This window comes from Bombina bombina, chromosome 5, assembly GCF_027579735.1.
Source record: "Bombina bombina isolate aBomBom1 chromosome 5, aBomBom1.pri, whole genome shotgun sequence".
Classification (NCBI taxonomy): Eukaryota; Metazoa; Chordata; class Amphibia; order Anura; family Bombinatoridae; genus Bombina; species Bombina bombina.
This window is the reverse complement of record NC_069503.1, coordinates 104,521,322-104,546,101: the sequence shown is the minus strand read 5'-3', so window position 1 is coordinate 104,546,101 and position 24,780 is coordinate 104,521,322. Positions and strand designations below refer to the sequence as shown.

The following is a 24,780-nucleotide window of genomic DNA, read 5'->3' as shown; positions in this document are numbered from 1 at the left end:
AGTGAGAAGAGAGAATAATTGTGTGAATAGTTTTTTTTTTTTACTTAGGAGGATATTGTGTCTAAATTATATATATATGTGTATAGGTGATGGTGTAAATAAATAAAAAAAACAAAGAAGTGAAGTGAACCCTTTACCTAGGGTAAGAGCAAAAAGGTGAAAATAGGCCTGTCAAATTAAGGAGTTTGATCTGAAGAGAAAAAAATAAAAAAGAAAAGTTCCCTCTTTTCAGTTTCTTTTCCCTTTTCCTTTTTCCCCTTTCTTTTCTCTTTCTTTTCCCTCTAGATATTTAACAGTAAATGGCAGAATATAATCAGACAACACAAGAGAATTCTATAGTAGTATGATTATCTGATTTACATACACACAACCATGGCTCTTTTGGGGAGTAGTAACTGGTAGTTCAAAACTAAGAAATCAACTATATTCTTACTCCCTGAGTAGAGGGGTACCGGGAAAGCATACTCCAGTTATATAATTGTTTAATATTCCGCTAGAGATTAATTAGCAGATCCTGTTGGTACAGAGCAACCCGGACTGCTGAATATTATCAATAAGAGCCTAGACAGCTAAACCCTTCTATGATTTGGCCAAACAATCAGCCTAAATGGAATAATGAGGATTTATAAGGGTGGCCATTAACAAATGAATATTTCTGTCATACACATATTAATCACTGCAGAAAATACAAAAACGAAAAAAAAATTTTTTTTCACAATGCACCCCTAGAGTTAGCTTCCTTAAGGGGTTTAGATTCAAGATATAATGCTTACTTAATAAACAGAAAGGAGGCACCTAGAATAACTAAATATACATATACAATTTACTGCCTCAGGGAAAAAAGCCCCTGGAGTCCTTTACATTACAAGCAGGTAAATTAAAGGAAATATCAGCGGCTCTCCTCTGTTTCTTCCTAACAGGAATATCCTTCTGCTGAACAACTGCAAATGTCACAATCAGGCAGAAAAACAAAAAACTTAGGGCAAGGTTTTATCTCCAAACGCTTTGTTCAGATATATAGAGTTCAAAGGACCACATACGAATTTTACAGTTATTAGGAACAGATGTGGTATATTCTCTTTTGCAGGGATAGATCTTGCTATGTCCCTTCTTAGTAAATAAGCAAATAAGTTAAGCGTCTCACCTATTAGGCTTTTCAGGCTCACTCCCCCTAAGTAACCACATAAAACACCAAGAGGTGAAAAAGCAGGAACAGCAGGGAAAAATAAGTAAGAAGGCTTGTACTTGCAGCTGGAACTGTTATCTTCGGGTCCGGCAAAGCGGCGATGTAAGGGATCTTTACCGCAAGGAGGGCACTTCACCCTGCTGACGGGCTGCAAAAGGCTGGTTCTTGGCGTGAGAAAGCTGTATCGGGCTATCCAGGAGCCCTCCGCACGACAGCGACTCCAGCTCACCGGTGATAGCGTTACGCCGGCTTCCTGTCACATGTTCCCGGAAGCTGGCCCTGGTGCGCCTGGTCTCCTCCTCCGTATGGGAAACCTCTCCTATTGTGGCGGTACCGGAGACACTGGAACTTGATGGCCGCACAGGAGGTAGATGTTACTATCCCGTGGGGATGATATTTGCAGGCTCTTTTTAATTGGCAGGTACTCCAAAACAGACCTCCACTCCAGCAAGTAGGTAGACTTCCAGCCGGCAGCCTGATAATAAGGCTGGGTGCACCACCACACACAACACCCGTTTGCGAACCCCGGGTAGGATGGTGAAACGGCTTGGGTAGGTTTTCCAGCGGTGCTCAGTCACCGCATACAGGGAGCATGCTTGTTTAAGCTCCACCCCAAACGGAAGCCAGATGTCTCAATCTTATCCTGTCTCAGAATTCACTGTTGGATCCCAGCTGCCTGATAACAGTTCTACCAAAGCTAAGTGCATTTGTTGTAAACTTATGGAGATTATACCTCCAGCTGTGGTTTGTAATAGTTGTTATGATAAACTTTTACATGCAGAAAATGTATCCATCAGTAGTAGTTCATTACCTGTTGCTGTTCCCTCAACATCTAATACACAAGATATTCCTGTAAATTTAAAAGAATTTATTTTTGATTCAATTCAGAAGGCTTTGTCTGCCATTCTTATAAATAAATAAGTAACCAGCGCCTAAGACTGATATCTGCTCACTATAATGAAGACCCCCTAATAGGTCTAAAAAACAGAACACAGAAAATAGGATATATAGGAGCGCCGCTGGCTAAGATATACCACAGGAGTCAAAATATTAAAATCAAATATTTGTACAAGTATTTAATAGAATCTGCATAGATGTAGAAATAACAAAAATTAACAGAAATAATAAGATCAGAATATTTGACCAAAATGGTGAACTCACTGGAGTACAAATCCTAGGGGTAATAACCCTTTGATTCCTAATGCGTGAATATAATCTAATAATGAATTGGTACAGCTCATATGTTTAAAAATGAGATCGTGAAAAGTATGTGTCAAAATAAAAAAATATAAATAAAAATAAAAATAAAAAATAATAAAAATAAAAATAAAATATAATTGTGAAGATAAGAATCCAGTAAAGGATTAGTTTCTTAGTGAAAGACCCGTATTATGAGTCTAAAATGATAATTCCTTATGATATATAATACTCCTGTGTGTGATGCGCAATAATACAATACAATCAAAGATGGGTGGGTTTTACCACTTGTAAACCTAAAGCTCAACTAAACTGGTACCAGCTATAATTAAAAAACTATATTTCAATTAACTTATGGACACAACGGTCCGTTCTAATAATTGAACTTTCCAATAATTAACTCCTAATATGAGATATATATCTGGTTATAAAATCATATCGTGTGACAATTTAGTAATAAACAATAAATAAACAATTAAAACACTTTGTAATCAATGTAAACAATTGAATGAAAAAAAAGAGGTAATAAAAAACCGATGAAAAAATGTCCAAAATCTATCAAATCCTGATGAAATGTAAGTAGTAATTTCTTCCTTAAATGTCTAATTTGAATAAAATCCTTGAGTGTATTGAAGTCTAAAGTCCTAGTCCTTAGATAGAGGTATACATATATAAAAACCTAAAAAGAAGAGAAAAGAGTGCACTAAACAAATGTGCTTCTAGGGTATGGACTATTGAAAATAGTCTTACCATTCAAAGCCTGGTCCTGGATATGATTAGCCTCTCAATCTTTGTTATCGGATAGTCGTCTACGCATTTCGGCCCTCTAAGCTTGAAATATATGGGAATATGCAAAGTGGACAAAGATTGGAGAGGAGGAGATATGGAATCGAAATTATTGAAAACAGAATCCAAATGGATTTTTAACTTAGACTGTATCCATCCAAAAGGTCTCAATGCTGATTTTGAGATTGTCCACCTTTTCTAACAAACCGTAACATCTCCGATCTCTCTCATTTATTTCTTGAACCTCAGTTTAAACTCAACTTGCTATAATAATTTGAATATATCAAAAGCAATTCATATTAGGCAATCCAAAGAGATTTATATGATAGGTCTCAGTATCCTCTTTGAGATAAAATACAGCTGATTATCTAATAACAAAGAAAAGATGTTGCCAAATTGCTAAATAACGATGACAAACAAAATTAGGAAACACAAGTAATAAATACCTAATAAAAAATGTATCTTGTACCAATCCAACATAAGATTAGGGAACATATGTCTAGATTAAGATATGTTGAGAATTAAATACAAAGAACAATTTTAAATCCATCTAAGATTATCATATTTGTATTTGCAATTTTTTACAAATCTTTGCAATTTTTTACAAATCTTTATAATTTTTGTAATTTTTTGTAATTTTTTAATTTTTTAATTATTTATTTTATTTATTGTTGGAATTTTGTATCAGCAATTTTTTAATTTTTTAATTTTTCTTATTTTTCCTGTTTATTTCAATCGGCACTTTGTATGTATTTAAGTTTATAACATATGAGATACAGAATAATACAACTAGAAATAGAGTTATTATTATCATGGAATTATAATGGAAATAAATGTACGTGATAAACATTGTAAGTCCTGGATATATTAGCCCGATATCAGTCATAATTAATCACTAGAAAATAGATTAAATTAACCGCATAAGAAATTAAATAATGGAAATCTATCCTCCATTACACCACAATACAAATTTGCCCTTTTCCAAAATGGTTTCTTTAAACCGGAAGCACCGTACATATTGATATCCGGTCTTGCCGACAATTTGCTGTTCCTTCTTGCCCTTTCGCAAAATGGTTCCGCGAAACCGGAAGTGGTAAAGAAACCGGAAGTGTCAAACATATAGACATCCGGTTGTTTAGCGGAAGTGCGGTATAGTGGCAACAAGCGGTAACAAACAAACTGGCAATATCGGACCCAATTTTTGGCGGGAATTTTTTTTGGCGCAAATTTTTTGGCGCAATTGTGACAAACAAACGCCCAATTCAAAAATATAAAAGGTCAGTACTGATTAAGCCTCCATATGTCTTGAAAAAGGCCCCAGTTAGAGGGCCGAAACGCGTAGACGACTATCCGATAACAAAGATTGAGAGGCTAATCATATCCAGGACCAGGCTTTGAATGGTAAGACTATTTTCAATAGTCCATACCCTAGAAGCACATTTGTTTAGTGCACTCTTTTCTCTTCTTTTTAGGTTTTTATATATGTATACCTCTATCTAAGGACTAGGACTTTGGACTTCAATACACTCAAGGATTTTATTCAAATTAGACATTTAAGGAAGAAATTACTACTTGCATTTCATCAGGATTTGATAGATTTTGGACATTTTTTCATCGGTTTTTTATTACCTCTTTTTTTTTCATTCAATTGTTTACATTGATTACAAAGTGTTTTAATTGTTTATTTATTGTTTATTACTAAATTGTCACACGATATGATTTTATAACCAGATATATATCTCATATTAGGAGTTAATTATTGGAAAGTTCAATTATTAGAACGGACCGTTGTGTCCATAAGTTAATTGAAATATAGTTTTGTAATTATAGCTGGTACCAGTTTAGTTGAGCTTTAGGTTTACAAGTGGTAAAACCCACCCATCTTTGATTGTATTGTATTATTGCGCATCACACACAGGAGTATTATATATCATAAGGAATTTGATTTGTTCTCATAAATATATTTTCTATCACAATTTATTCACATTTGATAAGAAAAATTATCATTTTAGACTCATAATACGGGTCTTTCACTAAGGCCTAGATTTGGAGTTCGGCGGTAAAAGGGCTGTTAACGCTCCGCGGGCTTTTTTCTGGCCGCACCATAAATTTAACTCTGGTATCGAGAGTTCAAACAAATGCTGCGTTAGGCTCCAAAAAAGGAGCGTAGAGCATTTTTACCGCAAATGCAACTCTCGATACCAGAGTTGCTTACGGACGCGGCCGGCCTCAAAAACGTGCTCGTGCACGATTCCCCCATAGGAAACAATGGGGCTGTTTGAGCTGAAAAAAAACCTAACACCTGCAAAAAAGCAGCGTTCAGCTCCTAACGCAGCCCCATTGTTTCCTATGGGGAAACACTTCCTACGTCTGCACCTAACACTCTAACATGTACCCCGAGTCTAAACACCCCTAACCTTACACTTATTAACCCCTAATCTGCCGCCCCCGCTATCGCTGACCCCTGCATATTTTTTTAAACCCCTAATCTGCCGCTCCGTAAACCGCCGCAACCTACGTTATCCCTATGTACCCCTAATCTGCTGCCCTAACATCGCCGACCCCTATATTATATTTATTAACCCCTAATCTGCCGCCCTCAACGTCGCCTCCACCTGCCTACACTTATTAACCCCTAATCTGCCGAGCGGACCTGAGCGCTACTATAATAAAGTTATTAACCCCTAATCCGCCTCACTAACCCTATCATAAATAGTATTAACCCCTAATCTGCCCTCCCTAACATCGCCGACACCTACCTTCAATTATTAACCCCTAATCTTCCGATCGGAGCTCACCGCTATTGTAATAAATGGATTAACCCCTAAAGCTAAGTCTAACCCTAACACTAACACCCCCCTAAGTTAAATATAATTTTTATCTAACGAAATAAATTAACTCTTATTAAATAAATGATTCCTATTTAAAGCTAAATACTTACCTGTAAAATAAATCCTAATATAGCTACAATATAAATTATAATTATATTATAGCTATTTTAGGATTAATATTTATTTTACAGGCAACTTTGTAATTATTTTAACCAGGTACAATAGCTATTAAATAGTTACCTAGTTAAAATAATAACAAATTTACCTGTAAAATAAATCCTAACCTAAGATATAATTAAACCTAACACTACCCTATCAATAAAATAATTAAATAAACTACCTACAATTACCTACAATTAACCTAACACTACACTATCAATAAATTAATTAAACACAATTCCTACAAATAAATACAATTAAATAAACTAGCTAAAGTACAAAAAATAAAAAACAACTAAGTTACAGAAAATAAAAAAATATTTACAAACATAAGAAAAATATTACAACAATTTTAAACTAATTACACCTACTCTAAGCCCCCTAATAAAATAACAAAGCCCCCCAAAATAAAAAATCCCCTACCCTATTCTAAATTAAAAAAGTTACAAGCTCTTTTACCTTACCAGCCCTGAACAGGGCCCTTTGCGGGGCATGCCCCAAGAATTTCAGCTCTTTTGCCTGTAAAAAAAAACATACAATACCCCCCCCCCCAACATTACAACCCACCACCCACATACCCCTAATCTAACCCAAACCCCCCTTAAATAAACCTAACACTAATCCCCTGAAGATCTTCCTACCTTGTCTTCACCATCCAGGTATCACCGATCCGTCCTGGCTCCAAGATCTTCATCCAACCCAAGCGGGGGTTGGCGATCCATAATCCGGTGCTGAAGAGGTCCAGAAGAGGCTCCAAAGTCTTCCTCCTATCCGGCAAGAAGAGGACATCCGGACCGGCAAACATCTTCTCCAAGCGGCATCTTCGATCTTCTTCCATCCGGAGCGAAGTGGCAGGATCCTGAAGACCTCCAGCGCGGAACATCCATCCGGACCGACGACTGAACGACGAATGACTGTTCCTTTAAGGGACGTCATCCAAGATGGCGTCCCTCGAATTCCGATTGGCTGATAGGATTCTATCAGCCAATCGGAATTAAGGTAGGAATTTTCTGATTGGCTGATGGAATCAGCCAATCAGAATCAAGTTCAATCCGATTGGCTGATCCAATCAGCCAATCAGATTGAGCTCGCATTCTATTGGCTGTTCCGATCAGCCAATAGAATGCGAGCTCAATCTGATTGGCTGATTGGATCGGCCAATCGGATTGAACTAGATTCTGATTGGCTGATTCCATCAGCCAATCAGAAAATTCCTACCTTAATTCCGATTGGCTGATAGAATCCTATCAGCCAATCGGAATTCGAGGGACGCCATCTTGGATGACGTCCCTTAAAGGAACAGTCATTCGTCGTTCAGTCGTCGGTCCGGATGGATGTTCCGCGCTGGAGGTCTTCAGGATCCTGCCACTTCGCTCCGGATGGAAGAAGATCGAAGATGCCGCTTGGAGAAGATGTTTGCCGGTCCGGATGTCCTCTTCTTGCCGGATAGGAGGAAGACTTTGGAGCCTCTTCTGGACCTCTTCAGCACCGGATTATGGATCGCCAACCCCCGCTTGGGTTGGATGAAGATCTTGGAGCCAGGACGGATCGGTGATACCTGGATGGTGAAGACAAGGTAGGAAGATCTTCAGGGGATTAGTGTTAGGTTTATTTAAGGGGGGTTTGGGTTAGATTAGGGGTATGTGGGTGGTGGGTTGTAATGTTGGGGGGGGGTATTGTATGTTTTTTTTTACAGGCAAAAGAGCTGAAATTCTTGGGGCATGCCCCGCAAAGGGCCCTGTTCAGGGCTGGTAAGGTAAAAGAGCTTGTAACTTTTTTAATTTAGAATAGGGTAGGGAATTTTTTATTTTGGGGGGCTTTGTTATTTTATTAGGGGGCTTAGAGTAGGTGTAATTAGTTTAAAATTGTTGTAATATTTTTCTTATGTTTGTAAATATTTTTTTATTTTCTGTAACTTAGTTGTTTTTTATTTTTTGTACTTTAGCTAGTTTATTTAATTGTATTTATTTGTAGGAATTGTGTTTAATTAATTTATTGATAGTGTAGTGTTAGGTTAATTGTAGGTAATTGTAGGTAGTTTATTTAATTATTTTATTGATAGGGTAGTGTTAGGTTTAATTATATCTTAGGTTAGGATTTATTTTACAGGTAAATTTGTTATTATTTTAACTAGGTAACTATTAAATAGTTCTTAACTATTTAATAGCTATTGTACCTGGTTAAAATAATTACAAAGTTGCCTGTAAAATAAATATTAATCCTAAAATAGCTATAATATAATTATAATTTATATTGTAGCTATATTAGGGTTTATTTTACAGGTAAGTATTTAGCTTTAAATAGGAATCATTTATTTAATAAGAGTTAATTTATTTCGTTAGATAAAAATTATATTTAACTTAGGGGGGTGTTAGTGTTAGGGTTAGACTTAGCTTTAGGGGTTAATACATTTATTACAATAGCGGTGAGCTCCGATCGGAAGATTAGGGGTTAATAATTGAAGGTAGGTGTCGGCGATGTTAGGGAGGGCAGATTAGGGGTTAATACTATTTATGATAGGGTTAGTGAGGCGGATTAGGGGTTAATAACTTTATTATAGTAGCGCTCAGGTCCGCTCGGCAGATTAGGAGTTAATAAGTGTAGGCAGGTGTCGGCGACGTTGTGGGGGGCAGATTAGGGGCTAATAAATATAATATAGGGGTCGGCGGTGTTAGGGGTAGCAGATTAGGGGTACATAGGGATAACGTAGGTGGCGGCGCTTTGCGGTCGGAAGATTAGGGGTTAATTATTTTAAGTAGCTGGCGGCGATGTTGTGGGGGGCAGGTTAGGGGTTAATAAATATAATATAGGGGTCGGCGGGGTTAGGGGCAGCAGATTAGGGGTACATAAGTATAACGTAGGTGGCGGTCGGCAGATTAGGGGTTAAAAATTTTAATCGAGTGGCGGCGATGTGGGGGGAGCTCGGTTTAGGGGTACATAGGTAGTTTATGGGTGTTAGTGTACTTTAGGGTACAGTAGTTAAGAGCTTTATAAACCGGCGTTAGCCAGAAAGCTCTTAACTCCTGCTATTTTCAGGCGGCTGGAATCTTGTCGTTAGAGCTCTAACGCTCACTTCAGAAACGACTCTAAATACCAGCGTTAGAAAGATCCCATTGAAAAAATAGGCTACGCAAATGGCGTAGGGGGATCTGCGGTATGGAAAAGTCGCGGCTGAAAAGTGAGCGTTAGACCCTTTAATCACTGACTCCAAATACCAGCGGGCGCCCAAAACCAGCGTTAGGAGCCTCTAACGCTGGTTTTGACGGCTACCGCCGAACTCCAAATCTAGGCCTAAGAAACTAATCCTTTACTGGATTCTTATCTTCACAATTATATTTTATTTTTATTATTTTTTATTTTTATTTTTATTTATATTTTTTTATTTTGACACATACTTTTCACGATCTCATTTTTAAACATATGAGCTGTACCAATTCATTATTAGATTATATTCACGCATTAGGAATCAAAGGGTTATTACCCCTTGGATTTGTACTCCAGTGAGTTCACCATTTTGGTCAAATATTCTGATCTTATTATTTCTGTTAATTTTTGTTATTTCTACATCTATGCAGATTCTATTAAATACTTGTACAAATATTTGATTTTAATATTTTGACTCCTGTGGTATATCTTAGCCAGCGGCGCTCCTATATATCCTATTTTCTGTCTTCTTTCTTTGTCTGCCATTCTGCCTTTTAATAAACGTAAAAGGTCTTTTAAAACTTCTCATAGAGTTGATGAAATTTTAAATGACCGGCAACATGATTTATCCTTCTCTGATGAGGATCTATCTGATTCAGAAGATCCTGCCTCAGATATTGACACTGACAAATCTTATTTGTTTAAAATGGAGTATATTCGTTCTTTATTAAAAGAAGTGTTGATTACATTAGATATGGAGGAAAACAGTCCTCTTGATATTAAAACTAGTAAACGTTTAAATTCTGTTTATAAACCTCCTGTGGTTATTCCAGAGGTTTTTCCAGTTCCTGATGCTATTTCTGATATGATTTCTAAAGAATGGAATAGGCCTGGTATTTCTTTTATTCCTTCTTCAAGGTTAAAAAATTGTATCCATTGCCAGCAGTTAGATTGGAGTTTTGGGAAAAGATCCCCAAAGTTGATGGGGCTATCTCTACTCTTGCTAAACGTACTACTATTCCTATAGAAGATAGTACTTCTTTTAAAGATCCTTTAGATAGGAAAATTGAATCTTATCTAAGGGAAGCTTATTTATATTCAGGTCATCTTCTTAGGCCTGCAATTTCTTTGGCTGATGTTGCAGCTGCTTTAACTTTTTGGTTGGAAACTTTAGCGCAACAAGTATTGGATCATGATTTGTCTAGAATTGTTACGTTGATTCAACATGCTAATAATTTGATTTGTGATGCCATTTTTGATATCATCAAATTGATGTTAGATATATGTCTTTAGCTATTTTAGCTAGAAGAGCTTTGTGGCTCAAATCTTGGAATGCTGATATGACTTCTAAGTCCAGATTGCTTTCTCTTTCTTTCCAGGGTAATAAATTATTTGGTTCTCAGTTGGATTCAATCATTTCAACTGTCACTCGGGGGAAGGGAGTTTTTTTGCCTCAGGATAAAAAACCTAAAGGTAAATCTAAAGCTTCTAACCGTTTTCATTCCTTTCGACATAATAAGGAACAGAAATCTAATCCTTCCCAAAGGTATCCGTTTCCAATTGGAAGCCTTCCTCAAATTGGAATAAATCCAAGCCATTTAAGATATCAAAGCCAGTCCCCAAGTCTGCATGAAGGTGCGGCCCTTATTCCAGCTCAGCTGGTAGGGGGCAGATTAAGATTTTTCAAAGATGTTTGGATCAGTTCGGTCTAAAATCATTGGATTCAGAGTATTGTCTCTCAGGGGTACAGAATAGAATTCAGAGTAAGACCACCTGTGAGAAGATTTTTTCTCACGCATTCCAGCGAACCCTGTAAAGGCTCAGGCTTTCCTGAAGTGTTTTTCAGACCTGGAGTTATCAGGGGTAATCATGCCAGTTCCGTTTCAGGAACAGGGTCTGGGGTTTTATTCAAATCTATTCATTGTCCCAAAGAAAGAAAATTCATTCAGAACAGTTTTGGATCTAAAGATTTTGAATCGATATGTAAGAGTACCAACTTTCAACATGGTGACTATAAGAACTATTCTGCCTTTTGTTCAGCAATGGCATTATATGTCCACAATAGACTTACAGGATGCATATCTTCATATTCCGATTAATCCGGATCACTATCAGTTCCTGAGATTCTCTTTTCTAGACAAGCATTACCAATTTGTTGCTCTTCCTTTTGGCCTAGCGAAAGCTCCAAGAATCTTTTCAAAGGTTCTCGGTGCCCTACTCTCTGTAATCAGAGAGCGGGGTATTGCGGTGTTTCCTTATTTGGATATCTTGGTACTCGCTCAGTCTTTACGTTCTGCAGAATCTCACGTGAATCAACTAGTGTTGTTTCTTCAAAGACATGGTTGGAGGATCAATTTACCAAAAAGTTCTTTGATTTCTCAGATAAGGGTAACCTTTTTAGGTTTCCAGATAGATTCAATGTCCATGACTTTGTCTCTAACAGACAAGAGACGTTTGAAATTGGTTGCAGCCTATCGAAACAATCAGTCTCAGTCATTCCCTTCAGTAGCTCTGGGCATGGAAGTTTTAGGTCTCATGACTGCAGCATCGGACACGATTCCCTTTGCTCGTTTTCATATGAGGCATCTCTAGCTTTGTATGCTGAATCAATGGTGCAGGGATTATAAAAGGATATCACAATTAATATCCTTAAATCCCAATGTTCGACTTTCTCTGACTTGGTGGTTAGATCACCATCGTATAATTCTAGGGGCCTCTTTTGTTCGTCCAACCTGGACTGTGATTACAACAGATGTGAGTCTTTCAGGTTGGGGAGCTGTTTGGGGATCTCTGACAGCACAAGGGGTTTGGAAATCTCAAGAGGCGAGATTACCAATCAATATTTTGGAACTCCGTGCAATTCTCAGGGATCTTCAGTTTTGGCCTCTGTTGATGAGAGAACCATTCATTTGTTTTCAGATGCAGTGGATGCGTTGACACTTCATTGGTGTTATCAACCGGCTTATATTTTCCCGCTTTTAGTTTTTTTCCAAGAATGATCTCCAAAATCATCATGGAGCAATCGTTTGTGCTGCTGGTGGCCCCAGCATGGCCTCACAGGTTTTGGTATGCGGATCTTGTTTGGATGTCCAGTTGCCAACCTTGCCACTTCCATTAAGGCCAGACCTTCTTTCTCAAGGTCCATTTTTCCATCAGGATCTCATATCATTAAATTTGAAGGTATGGAATTTGAACGCTTAGTGCTTAGTCATAGAGGTTTCTCTGACTCAGTGATTAATACTATGTTGCAGGCTCATAAATCTGTCTCTAGAAAGATGTATTATCAAGTTTGGAACACTTACAATTTCATGGTGTTCTTCTCATAAATTCTCTTGGCATTCTTTTAGAATTCCTAGAATTTTACAGTTTTTCAGGATGGTTTGGATAAAGGTTTGTTTGCAAGTTCCTTGAAGGGACAAATCTCTGTTCTTTCTGTTTTATTCCACATGAAAATTGCTAAACATCCTGATATTCATTGTTTTGTACAGGCTTTGGTTCATATCAAGCCTGTCATTAAATCAATATCTCCTCCTTGGAGTCTTAATTTGGTTTTGAAGGCTTTACAGGCTCCTCCATTTGAGCCTATGCATTCTTTGGACATTAAACTACTTTCTTGGAAAGTATTGTTCCTTTTGGCCATCTCTTCTGCTAGAAGAGTTTCTGAATTATCCGCTCTCTCTTGTGAATCTTCTTTTCTGATTTTTCATCAGGATAAGGCAGTTTTGCGGACTTCATTTAAATTCTTACCTAAGGTTTTGAATTCTAACAACATTAATAGAGAAATTGTTGTCCCTTCCTTGTGTCCTAATCCTAAGAATTCTTTGGAGAGATCTTTACATTCTTTGGATGTGGTGAGAGCTCTGAAATATTATGTTGAAGCCACTAAAGATTTCAGGAAGACTTCCAGTCTATTTGTTATCTTTTCTGGTTCCAGGAAAGGTCAGAAGGCTTCTTCCATTTCTTTGGCATTGTGGTAAAAGCTTTTGATTCTTCAAGCTTATTTGGAGTTGGGTAAAGCCCTGCCTCAGAGAATTACAGCTCATTCTACTAGATCAGTTTTCACTTCTTGGGCTTTTAAGAATGAAGCTTCAGTTGATCAGATTTGCAAAGCAGCAACTTGGTCTTCTTTGTATACATTTACTAAATTCTACCATTTTGATGTATTTGCTTCTTCTGAAGCAGTTTTTGGTAGGAAAGTTCTTCAGGCAGCTGTTTCAGTTTAATTCTTCTGCTTATGAATTAAGTTTTTCTTTTTCTTTTTTGAGAATAAACTTATATTTGGGTTGTGGATTTATTTTTTTCAGTGAAATGGCTGTTATTATTTTGTCCCTCCCTCTCTAGTGACTCTTGCGTGGAAGTTCTACATCTTGGGCATTGCTATCCCATACGTCACTAGCTCATTGACTCTTGCCAATTACATGAAAGAAAACATATTTTATGTAAGAACTTACCTGATAAATTCATTTCTTTCATATTGGCAAGAGTCCATGAGGCCTACCATTTTTATGGTGGTTATATTTTTTTTTGTATAAAGCACAATTATTTCCAAATTCCTTTGTTGATGCTTTTTACTCCTTTCTTTATTACCCCACTTCTTGGCTATTCATTAAACTGAATTGTGGGGGTGGTGAGGGGTGTATTTATAGGCATTTTGAGGTTTGAGAAACTTTGCCCCTCCTGGTAGGATAGTATATCCCACACGTCACTAGCTCATGGACTCTTGCCAATATGAAAGAAATTAATTTATCAGGTAAATTCTTACATAAATTATGTTTTTATGATCCTTTTAAATGGTCTGAATTTGCCAAAAGAACATATCTTATTATGTTATCACTCTATGTAAAATAAATTATGTTATTTTCTTAACTCTATCCAAGATAACAATTGAAATTATCATTTTAGCGCCTATCTCTCCCACACACCCTTGCAGTGTGATTTAACACAACTCCGTATTGACCAAGAAAAGTTAAAGGACTGGGGGTGGAGAACATGACAGAATGTTTGACAGTGAGAATTAGTAGGAAGTACAACTCCAAAACTGCAGTATCCAATTTAACTTATATTTAAACAACAGCTTTTTTAACATTTTTTTTCAGTAGAAAATATTGTTTTATATAAATGATAGAAAACAAAAATTATAATATATTTGTAAAGTTGTGATATGGCCCCACTTAAATAGATTTTCTACCATTATGTTCTATAGATCTGGGAAGATTCACATTTAAGGGGCAATTATAACACCTACAGAACTAACTGTACTAAATGCTTGTGCTGAATCAATAGCACATATGTAATACCTTAATCTGCTGATCTGTATCACATGAATTGTTATGTGTGCCTTTAAAGGGACAGTAAACACCAGAATTTTTTGTTGTTTAAAAAGATAGATAATCCCTTTATTACCCATTCCCCAGTTTTGCACAACCAACACAGTTATAATAATACATGTTTTACCTCTGTTATTACCTTTTATCTAAGCCTCTGCAGACTGCCCCCTTATTTCAGTTCATTTGACAGACTTGCATTTTAGACAATCGGTGCTCAATCCTCTGTAAATTCATGTGCATGAGCTCAATGTTATCTATGTGAAACACATTAACTAATGCCCTCTAGTGGTGAAAAACTGTCAAAATACTTTCAGATTAGAGGCGGCCTTCAAGGTCTAAGAAATTAGCATATGAACCTCCTAGGTTTAGCTTTCAACTAAGAATACCAAGAGAATAAAGCAAAATTGGTGATAAAAGTAAATTGGAAGGTTGTTTAAAATTGCATGCCCTATTTGAATCATGAAACTTTTTTTTGGACTTCAATGTCCCTTTAATTATACCATACGTACAGTTAATCAGAACAATTATTTATTATTATCTTTTAACCATTTAATATACTTTTTACAGACACGGCCTGAGCACTGAGAAATATCAGCTATTGATGTAACTGGAGTAAATAAGGGAACCTTTTTCCTGAGCACAGACATTGGAGCCTGTTATCAGCATGAACTCATATGTGTTAGGTAAGTAAAATAGATATTATAAAAGAATCATAGGGGGCGCCCTTGAGAACACACTAAGTGAATTTTACAGATAAAACTAGTTTCAAATAAATGTTACATATACAGATAAATCTATATAAGGGTATATAGTATATATAGATAGATAGATAGATAGATAGATAGATAGAATATCACACCATGTAATGCACCTATTGGTACAATGAATACAAAATAAGGTAGAGTTAGCACACAATAATCAAGGGACTATTAGATATCACCCAGAGGAGATAGATATCAAATAAAAGTACAATAATTGTGTAGTGTCCTTTTTATATGAATCTTGATAGTAGAATACAGAGGCAGCAATCTGTGGTGGTCCAGGCCAGGATCCAATTACAGCAATCTAAAACAACAAACAAGAACAGATGCGTCACATGGCCCAATATTGTAGGTTCCAGAGAATGATAAATCTGCTAGATAATTGCACTCACATGTATTGAAGCACCTCAGATGGTGCAAATGACACAGTCTGGGATCTATAACAGTCACCCAGCAGACCGACCTCCCAAATTGATACAGGGTCTGTATAAGATAGAAAGCACAAAAAAGCCTATATGGCCTAGTATTGTATGGCTAGAGTAATACCACACCAGTAAGATATACAATTTAGACTCACATTTGATGAAGCATCTCCAATGATGCTATAGAGGCAGGCTGGGATCAATTCAGTCACCCAACAGACTTAATACCATGGCATACAGCATACAACAGTCCTCTTTGTTGGTCTATAGGTCAGTAATGTCCTCAGAAAATAACCAATTCTCAGGCAGCAAGTGTTTTAGTAAAAGTTAAAATCACTTTACTAAAACACTTGCTGCCTGAGAATTGGTTATTTTCTGAGGACATTACTGACCTATAGACCAACAAAGAGGACTGTTGTATGCTGTATGCCATGGTATTAAGTCTGTTGGGTGACTGAATTGATCCCAGCCTGCCTCTATAGCATCATTGGAGATGCTTCATCAAATGTGAGTCTAAATTTTATATCTTACTGGTGTGGTATTACTCTAGCCATACAATACTAGGCCATATAGGCTTTTTTGTGCTTTATATCTTATACAGACCCTGTATCAATTCGGGAGGTCGGTCTGCTGGGTGACTGTTATAGATCCGAGACTGTGTCATTTGCACCATCTGAGGTGCTTCAATACATGTGAGTGCAATTATCTAGCAGATTTATCATTCTCTGGAACCTACAATATTGGGCCATGTGGCGCATCTGTTCTTGTTTGTTGTTTTAAAATAGATATTATGCTGACTTTAATTTCTGGGAAACAAATAAACTATTATATTTATATCTGCATCTTTTAAGTACATTTGTGTCAGTGATTGTTAAAAAGATGAAGCAACCTCCATTGGGCTGAGGAGGAAGGTAAAAAATACTACTCCCCCTCTGTCCTTTTAGACAGATCATGTCCAACAACTGCCTAACCTCACCCCCTGACCTGGTTCATTACTCAGAACACCTGCAACTCCATCTTCCCCTGCCCTGACCTTGCTCATGGAACACCCACAACTCACCTAGTGTTCCCCACCCAGAACCACCACTGATTTGTGTGCTTCATTTTTCAGTGAGTATTATTAAACTAATAAAGTTTTTGGCTGTTTATATAAATAGAACAACCACAGCCGAAAGCTAAAGATTATCATAAGGTCACTGCTTCTTACCCTCTCAAAACATCTCACACTGATTATTAGTGTGTGATGATTGACATCATGTTCTCACCTAACTAGGTGAGCATGAGCGAGGCAGCACTGTATGTGCATTTGCTTGTGCAATGTTAAATGAGGATGGTGGATGCCACCTCTCTTGCCTAGAATACAGATGTACTTGTTCCCTGGCAGAGAACATTATCCACACGCACCTTGTTTAATGCGGCCCTATAACTTGTTTTGTTTTCATCAGTAATTTACTTTACTATGATGTAGCACTATTTACATTCTATGTCATGCTTTTTTAATTTGTGATTTACAGGTAAATAAATTTAAAAATAGAAAACTGAAGACATTTTTGAGTATAAAACATATTTTTTATTTAGATGTATTATATTATAAATGAATAAACATTCTTATTTTTCTTTATTCCATTTCTTTTTATGTGGACCAACACATCAATAGTTCATATCTATCCTTCACTACAGTTTTAGACACCAATGACTATTCACAAACATTGGGGATATTACAGCACATATTTAAAGGAGATGGTGAATTGGCAGGAACTGGGCAGCAATCACTATGTACAGAGAGTAATTTAGTCATCAAACAAGAGGTCAACATTTGAGTTATCTAGTGAAATTATTATCCCAGAGGATAAACCACACACATTTACCGAGTTTTCAAAACATATTAAAGAAGGGAAAAGTCTACAGTCTAGCCAAATGATTCATACAAAGGAGAGACCTTTTCAATGTACAGAGTGTGAGAAAAACTTTAAATGGAAGTATCATCTACTGGAACACTACAGAATTCACACCGGTGAGAAACCACACACATGTACTGAGTGCGGCAAATGTTTTACACAAATGAATCATCTGAAAACTCATGAAAGGAGTCACACAGGAGAAAAGTCATTCATATGTACAGAGTGTGGAAAAAGTTTTATACAAATGAGTAGTCTGAAATATCATGAAAGGATTCACACAGGAGAAAAGCTTTTCACATGTACAGAGTGTGGAAAAAGTTTTACACGATTGGCAAATCTGAAAACTCATGAAAGGATTCACACAGGAGAAAAGTCATTCACATGTACAGAGTGTGGAAAAGGTTTTGCAGAAGAGAGTAATCTGAAAACTCATGAAAGGATTCACACAGGAGAAAAGACTTTCACATGTTCAGAGTGTGGAAAAAGTTTTACAGAAGAGAGTAATCTGAAAACTCATGAAAGGATTCACACAGGAGAAAAGACTTTCACATGTTCAGAGTGTGGAAAAAGTTTTACAGAAAAGAGTCATCTGAAAAAACATGAAAGGATTCACACAGGAGTAAAGCCGTTCACATGTACAGAGTGTGGAAAAAGTTTTACAGAAAAGAGTAATCTGAAAATTCATGAAAGAATTCACACAGGGGAAAAGTTTTTCACATGTACAGAGTGTGGAAAAAGTTTTACAGAAAAGAGTTATCTGAAAAAGCATGAAAGGATTCACACAGGAGAAAAGCCTTTCACATGTACAGAGTGTGGAAAAAGTTTTACAGAAAAGAGTCATCTGAAAAGGCATGAAAGGATTCACACAGGAGTAAAGCCGTTCACATGTACAGAGTGTGGAAAAAGTTTTACACGAATGGGTAATCTAAAATCTCATGAAAGGATTCACACTGGAGAAAAGCCTTTCACATGTACAGAGTGTGGAAAAAGTTTTACAGAAAAGAGTACTCTGAAAACTCATGAAAGGATTCACACAGGAGAAAAGCCTTTCACATGTTCAGAGTGTGGAAAAAGTTTTACACAAAATTGTGATCTGAAAAAACATAAAAGGATTCACAAGGGAAGAAACCTTTCATATGTTTAGAAAGTGAAAATAAGGTTTATTATTGAAATCAGGTATCACAAAACACCAAATAGTTACACACAAACATTATATACACAGTGTACAAACCTTTTTACAATTATCGTAAAGAGGACAAACTCTCTAAATGGAAGCATCAAAATGGATGTTATTGTAAATAATACTTTCTAAATCCCAGTTATAAAAGCCTCAGATTGGAAGTGCTTTCCTGCTGTCCTTTGTTCCTATATATATGTGCACCTCCGTTTCTCTCATATAAATGTGATAGAATCCAAACACCACACAGGAATATACAGATCTGTCCTCATACTGACCATTTCACACAACCATTCACACCCACAGCACCCCCAGTGTTGTTTATTAATATGCCAGTGTTAGGAGTTGTACGTTTGATTTACATAGAGGAGAAAATAATTACATTTACAGAATTAAGGAGTCTTTATATGAATAGAGTGTTAGAGAATTATATAAACAATAACATCAGTCTCAAATGATTGACATCTGGGAGATATATTTAATGTGTACATCATGTGGATAAACCTTTTCTTATAGCAATAGATGCTTAGCATTGTACATGTTATATACCAGAGGAATTACTTAAGGGATACTGATTTTATTTCATGAGACACAATATCAGTAACCGGTGCATACGTGATCATAATCAGTTTAATTTAATTGGCTACTATAACTAAAGGGGAACATTATATATCTGATAAATCCCTTTGTATCAACAGCACAAGTGTTAGGTATATTTATACCATTGTGTGCATATATCATGTAATGCTGCTTTTTACTATATAATGAGATACAATGTTTTTTCATGCAAATAAAAAGTGATTGTAATCTAGACCAGTAATTTGTGTGTTTTTTTGTATAATTAAAAACACAATGTCACAGAATAATTAGGAAAACATCATCAAAGACAGAAGCCAAATCTGACAGTAAAAGTTAAACGCTGATAATTCAGATAGAGCAGCAATTTTACCCAACTTTCCAAATTTACTTCTATTATCTAATTTGCTTTGTTCTTTTGGTATCTTTTGTTTCAGAGTAAACCTAGGAGGCTGATATTATATGAGCTTAGGGGCATGCACGTGTATTTGAAGTTCTTTGAAATGTCATGTTCTATCCAATCCATTTAAGTTTAATTTTGACGTTACTGTCCCTTTTAATAGTACATAAAACAATATCAAATTAACCCCCGATTTACACCAATCTAGATTATTAATCACCAGCAAGACTTTATACACAGACATTTTCTGTTACTTAAATCGTAATTAAAGGGATAGGAAATTACACTGTCATGATTCAGATAGAATGTGTCATTTTATGATGCTTTTAATTTCACTTCTGTTAACAAACCTATGTACTACTGAGAGCTGACTGGTGGCTACACACATGTCTCTTGTCATTTGCTCACCAGATATGCTCATCTATCTCCCAGTACTTAATTGCTGCTCTATAGCTGACTTTGCAGGAGTTAAAGGGACAGTCTACACCTTAGTCATCTTAAAGCTTTACCTTAGATTAAGCTGCAAATAGCCTCCTGCACCATTTCTATATCAACAGCAACGACAAAGAAGTTACGATCTTACCGGAATGATGAGCAGGGAGAGGAGGACAAATATGTATAAAAAGTTCAATTTATTGATTCCAGTTTAAAAGCAAAAAAAGGACACAGCAAGACAGAAAAAACAGCTGACGCATTTCCTGCCTCAAGGGCAATTCATCAGAGCTGAGAAACAAGCGTCACTAACAGCTGTTAAATCCACACAGAGGGAAATAGTATAACCAATCAAAGGTGTACTTTACACTCACTTAGATTTAACTCTTTCAATACCTCCATATAGATATATATTTCATATTACAAATACATAAAAAAGATTATTTAACAACTATGAGATAAACTTGTTTAAAAACAGTTTATATTGAATCAAGTTAGAAAATTATTCATGGGACAACCCTATATGGATGTTAAATATACATGTGGATTTGGATATCATTTAGAGAGAATGGGAAACAGAAATCATAGATACGTATAAGAATAAGGTATATAAGATAAATACAATACAATTCAACTATCATCACGCTGCTGTAAACCAATCACTCCTCACAACAACCAAATACCACAGTATCATATCAGGGAGCGACTCTAGCAGGCCTTTACTTTTTTAATGAGTTTCATATGTCATGTTACATAACAGATAGAAGAAAGAGGAAGACATGTCATCTATTTAATCAAAATGAGAAACAGTGAAGTATAAGAAGGTTTCAATTACTCTTTATATTGATCCTACTCTTTGTCTATAAAAAGTTTAACATCACTGATCTTATTTATACCAACTGGGAATCCTGTTTTGAGGGTATAAATCCAAAAGATTTCTTTTTTGCTTAGTGCCTGGTATCTATCTCCTCCCCGTGGTCCTAAAGAAACATACTCTATTCCCTGAAAGCTGAAATAATTTAAGTTTCTACCATGTAATGCAAAATGTTTGGCAACTGGTGTCTTAGGTATTTCAGCTTCTATGGAAAACAAATGTTCCCTTATCCTGTCCTTTAAAAACCTTGAGGTGAGTCCTATATATTGAAATTTACAACATTTACAGGTAATGAGGTATACCACATATGTAGAATTGCAGTCTATCCGATCTTTGATTCTATATACTTTACCTGTGTTTGTTGAGGTGAAACTATCACCTGTTTGTACATATTCACAACATTTGCAAGGCCTACCCCCACATCTATAGAAACCAACTTTTTTAGTCAGCCAGTTTTTACTCATGCTCAATGTATTAGGGTCTTTTTTAGAACTGAAATTCTTCATAAAACTTTCTCCAATGGTTTCAGATTTACGAGAAACAAAATTACACATGGTAGAGATAGATTGTAGATCTTTATCACTCTCTAATATTGCTAGGGTGAGTGGGAGAGCGGTCAGCGCCTAGGACTATATACCCGCTACACTATAAAGAAGACCCCCTAATAGGTCTATTGGAAGATACAATTTAAGGATAAATAGGAGCGCCAAAGGCTAAGATATAATTCAGGTAGCAGCACTCTATACAGTTTGAATTGGTAAAAGCAATTTATTACATTTGAGTCATACAATAAAAAAACAACAAGAATTAAATACAATGAGTTAAAAACACATATATTAAAAACACTTATTTTAAAAGGATGGATCCTACTACAATAGTGTCTCAAGATAAGAGGATGGGGAGCCTAGCCAGTGGCAAGAGTGGGTTAAGACTCTACCACCCAATCTAAAAGTACAACAGGGGCCTCTATTCTGAAGAGGAAAAAGTGGGGTTTCACCACATAAATTGAGTTAAGATGTTCTTAAAAACAAACGAATGCAACAAATGGAACCAAAAGATCCAAAGTGGATTTACAACTCAAATATGTGTGTGGCATGTAAAAAACAATATGTGAAAAGTGAAAAAGGATGGGTAAAAAGCAAAAACAAAAAGGGGATCAAACCCGGTTTGTCCAATAAAAAAATATAAAATTGTCAAAATAATAAAAATTGTCAACAATTGTGTGGCAAAAACTTAAGAAATAAATAAAAAATAATGAGCAATGGATGATTAGTCCAATCAACAAATACAATCAGGAAATTCAAATGTGGACCATACACGTGAAGGTGAAAGGGTGAAAATGCACAGTGACAAATATCCTCAATAGGGTGACAAATATCCAATATTAAGAGTTTGACAACAATACTAGAGAACAAATAATAAACAAAAACAGAGTGAGTCTAATGATTCCTAAAAATGTCCTTCTGGTTGCGTCATTTCCGATTACTCCGAACAACTTCCAGTAATTGTACTTCCGGTAGTTGTGCTACCATTTTGGTTATGGGCAAAGTTATGAGCGCTAAATAAGCTGACCGGATAGTTAAGTAATAATTGGATATGGGATGATTTTGGCTACAACTAGATTTTAGGCTCATAGATACCAGGATATACAAATTCTTAAGATCATATCAAAATATCGGTAACTTAAATATAGGGCATATGCAAAACTCGAATTATATCTCTAAACAGCAATAAGTTTGAGGGACTACTAAGAGGGTATCCTGATCTAGTTCTAATCGGATGTGGACCATAAGTATAAATATGTTTACAAGTTCCACTAAAGGACTCACATTTGAAGTATGTAGCGTTAAGATATGTGGAGACCGATTTGTCTAAAAATGATGGCAACTTAATGGTATAAAATAGAACATTAAAAAAAATGGTACATTAGGAATTCAGTACATTAAAAAGTGTTTACATTAAAAATAGTTTAGAGTCATTAGCTGATGTATAATGCCCTTAACTAGAACAAATTGGATGGATCAAGAAGGAATTAAACTTGATTTGCTTGTGGCTGCAAGCCTTAGACAATAGGATTTATATTGACCCTCATGAGATACAGTTTGATGGGAAGCGAGTGGTGAATAATGGCTTCTCTTATTCGTGGAATGAATGCACTATTTCAAAATTGGCATTATGTCCTTTAGGATAGATACAGTCTAGGTTGAATATCCATTTCGATTCTATCTTCAACATTCTGCGTTCCATATTACCACCCCTCCAATCCTTATTCAATTTACATATTCCCATGAATCTGAAACTTTTGTTACTTCCCCCATGTATTTCTTTAAAATGTTTATAGAGAGGCAAGTCTGTTTTTCCCCATTTGATCTGCAGTAGATGTTCCCAGATTCTGTCTTTCAACTTCCTAGTTGTCTGCCCGACATACTGCAGACCACAGCCACATTCAATTAAGTATACCACAAAGTGATCCGTGCATCTGATGGTTTTACATTGAACACCTCATTGGTTACTTTGGATTTGAAAGAGCTATTCTTAATACCATGCTTGCACGCCTTACACAGGTGGCATGGGTAAAAGCCACATAGTCTCTTGCCTGTAACTCCTATGGGATTTTTTGTAGTGTTACATCTGGGGACACTTGGAGCCAATATTTGCCTTTCTATAGATGAAACATGGTCGTTCAGCTAGATGTTCGCCTATGATGTCGTCATCCTTAAGTAAATGCCAGTGTCGTTTCGCTATGTCTTCTATGGTCTTTTTGCTCTCATTGTACTGGGTTATGAAAGGGATCTTTAAACTCTCATGGGATCCTATATTCTGTTTAGTTTTGTACTCAAGGAGGGTTTCTCTCTTCATGTTGTTGACATCCCTTATGGTTTTGTCTATATAGGATTCGCTGTAACCCCTTTCAAGGAATCTATTCTTGAGTGTTTGGGATTGTTTCGTCCAAGTCTCTTCTTGTGAACAATTTTTTCTTATCCTCATAAGCTGTCCCTTCGGGATGTTAGATATCCATTTTCTATGGTGACAGCTGGATTGATGAATATAGTTATTAGAGTCGACTTTCTTGAAATGAGTCAAGGTCTCAACTCTCCCATTTTCTACTTTGATGTCTAGGTCTAAAAAGACAATATGGTCTTTACTAATGGTATTGGTAAACTTCAAGTTGGATTGATTCATATTCATAACTTCTAATGTGTGTTCCAGGTCTTCTCTACTTCCTTTCCAAATGATCAGAAGGTCGTCTATGTATCTTTTATAGAGGACCAGGTCCGCGCCCACTGGACAGGATTCCCAAAAGATGGTTTCCCATCTGCCCATATAAAGGTTGGCATAACTAGGCGCGAACCTGGTCCCCATTGCGGTCCCACATATCCGACGGTAAAATACCCCATCCTAGCAGAAGTAATTATGTTTCAGGATGTAATCTATTCCATCTAATATAAACCTCCTCTGGGGTTGTGGCATACTTTCATCTTTGTCAAGATAATTGCTGATGGATTCCAAACCCCTTTCGTGTGGGATAGAGGTATATAACGATCTTACATCGCTAGTCACCATAATATAGCTTTCGTCCCATTCCATATTCTTCAGTAGGTTCAAA

General features: G+C 36.3%; 1 protein-coding gene across 1 annotated transcript in view; it reads left to right on the top strand.

The window, feature by feature from the left end:
- Positions 1 to 19,702, top strand: part of LOC128661361 (uncharacterized) — a 201,328-nt gene extending 181,626 nt beyond the window's left edge. The window contains 1 exon segment of the mRNA XM_053715625.1: positions 17,622 to 19,702. Within this exon segment, the coding sequence (XP_053571600.1) occupies positions 17,622 to 18,858 (1,237 nt within the window). The 3' untranslated portion in view covers positions 18,859 to 19,702.
- The last annotated feature ends 5,078 nt before the right edge of the window (positions 19,703 to 24,780 follow it).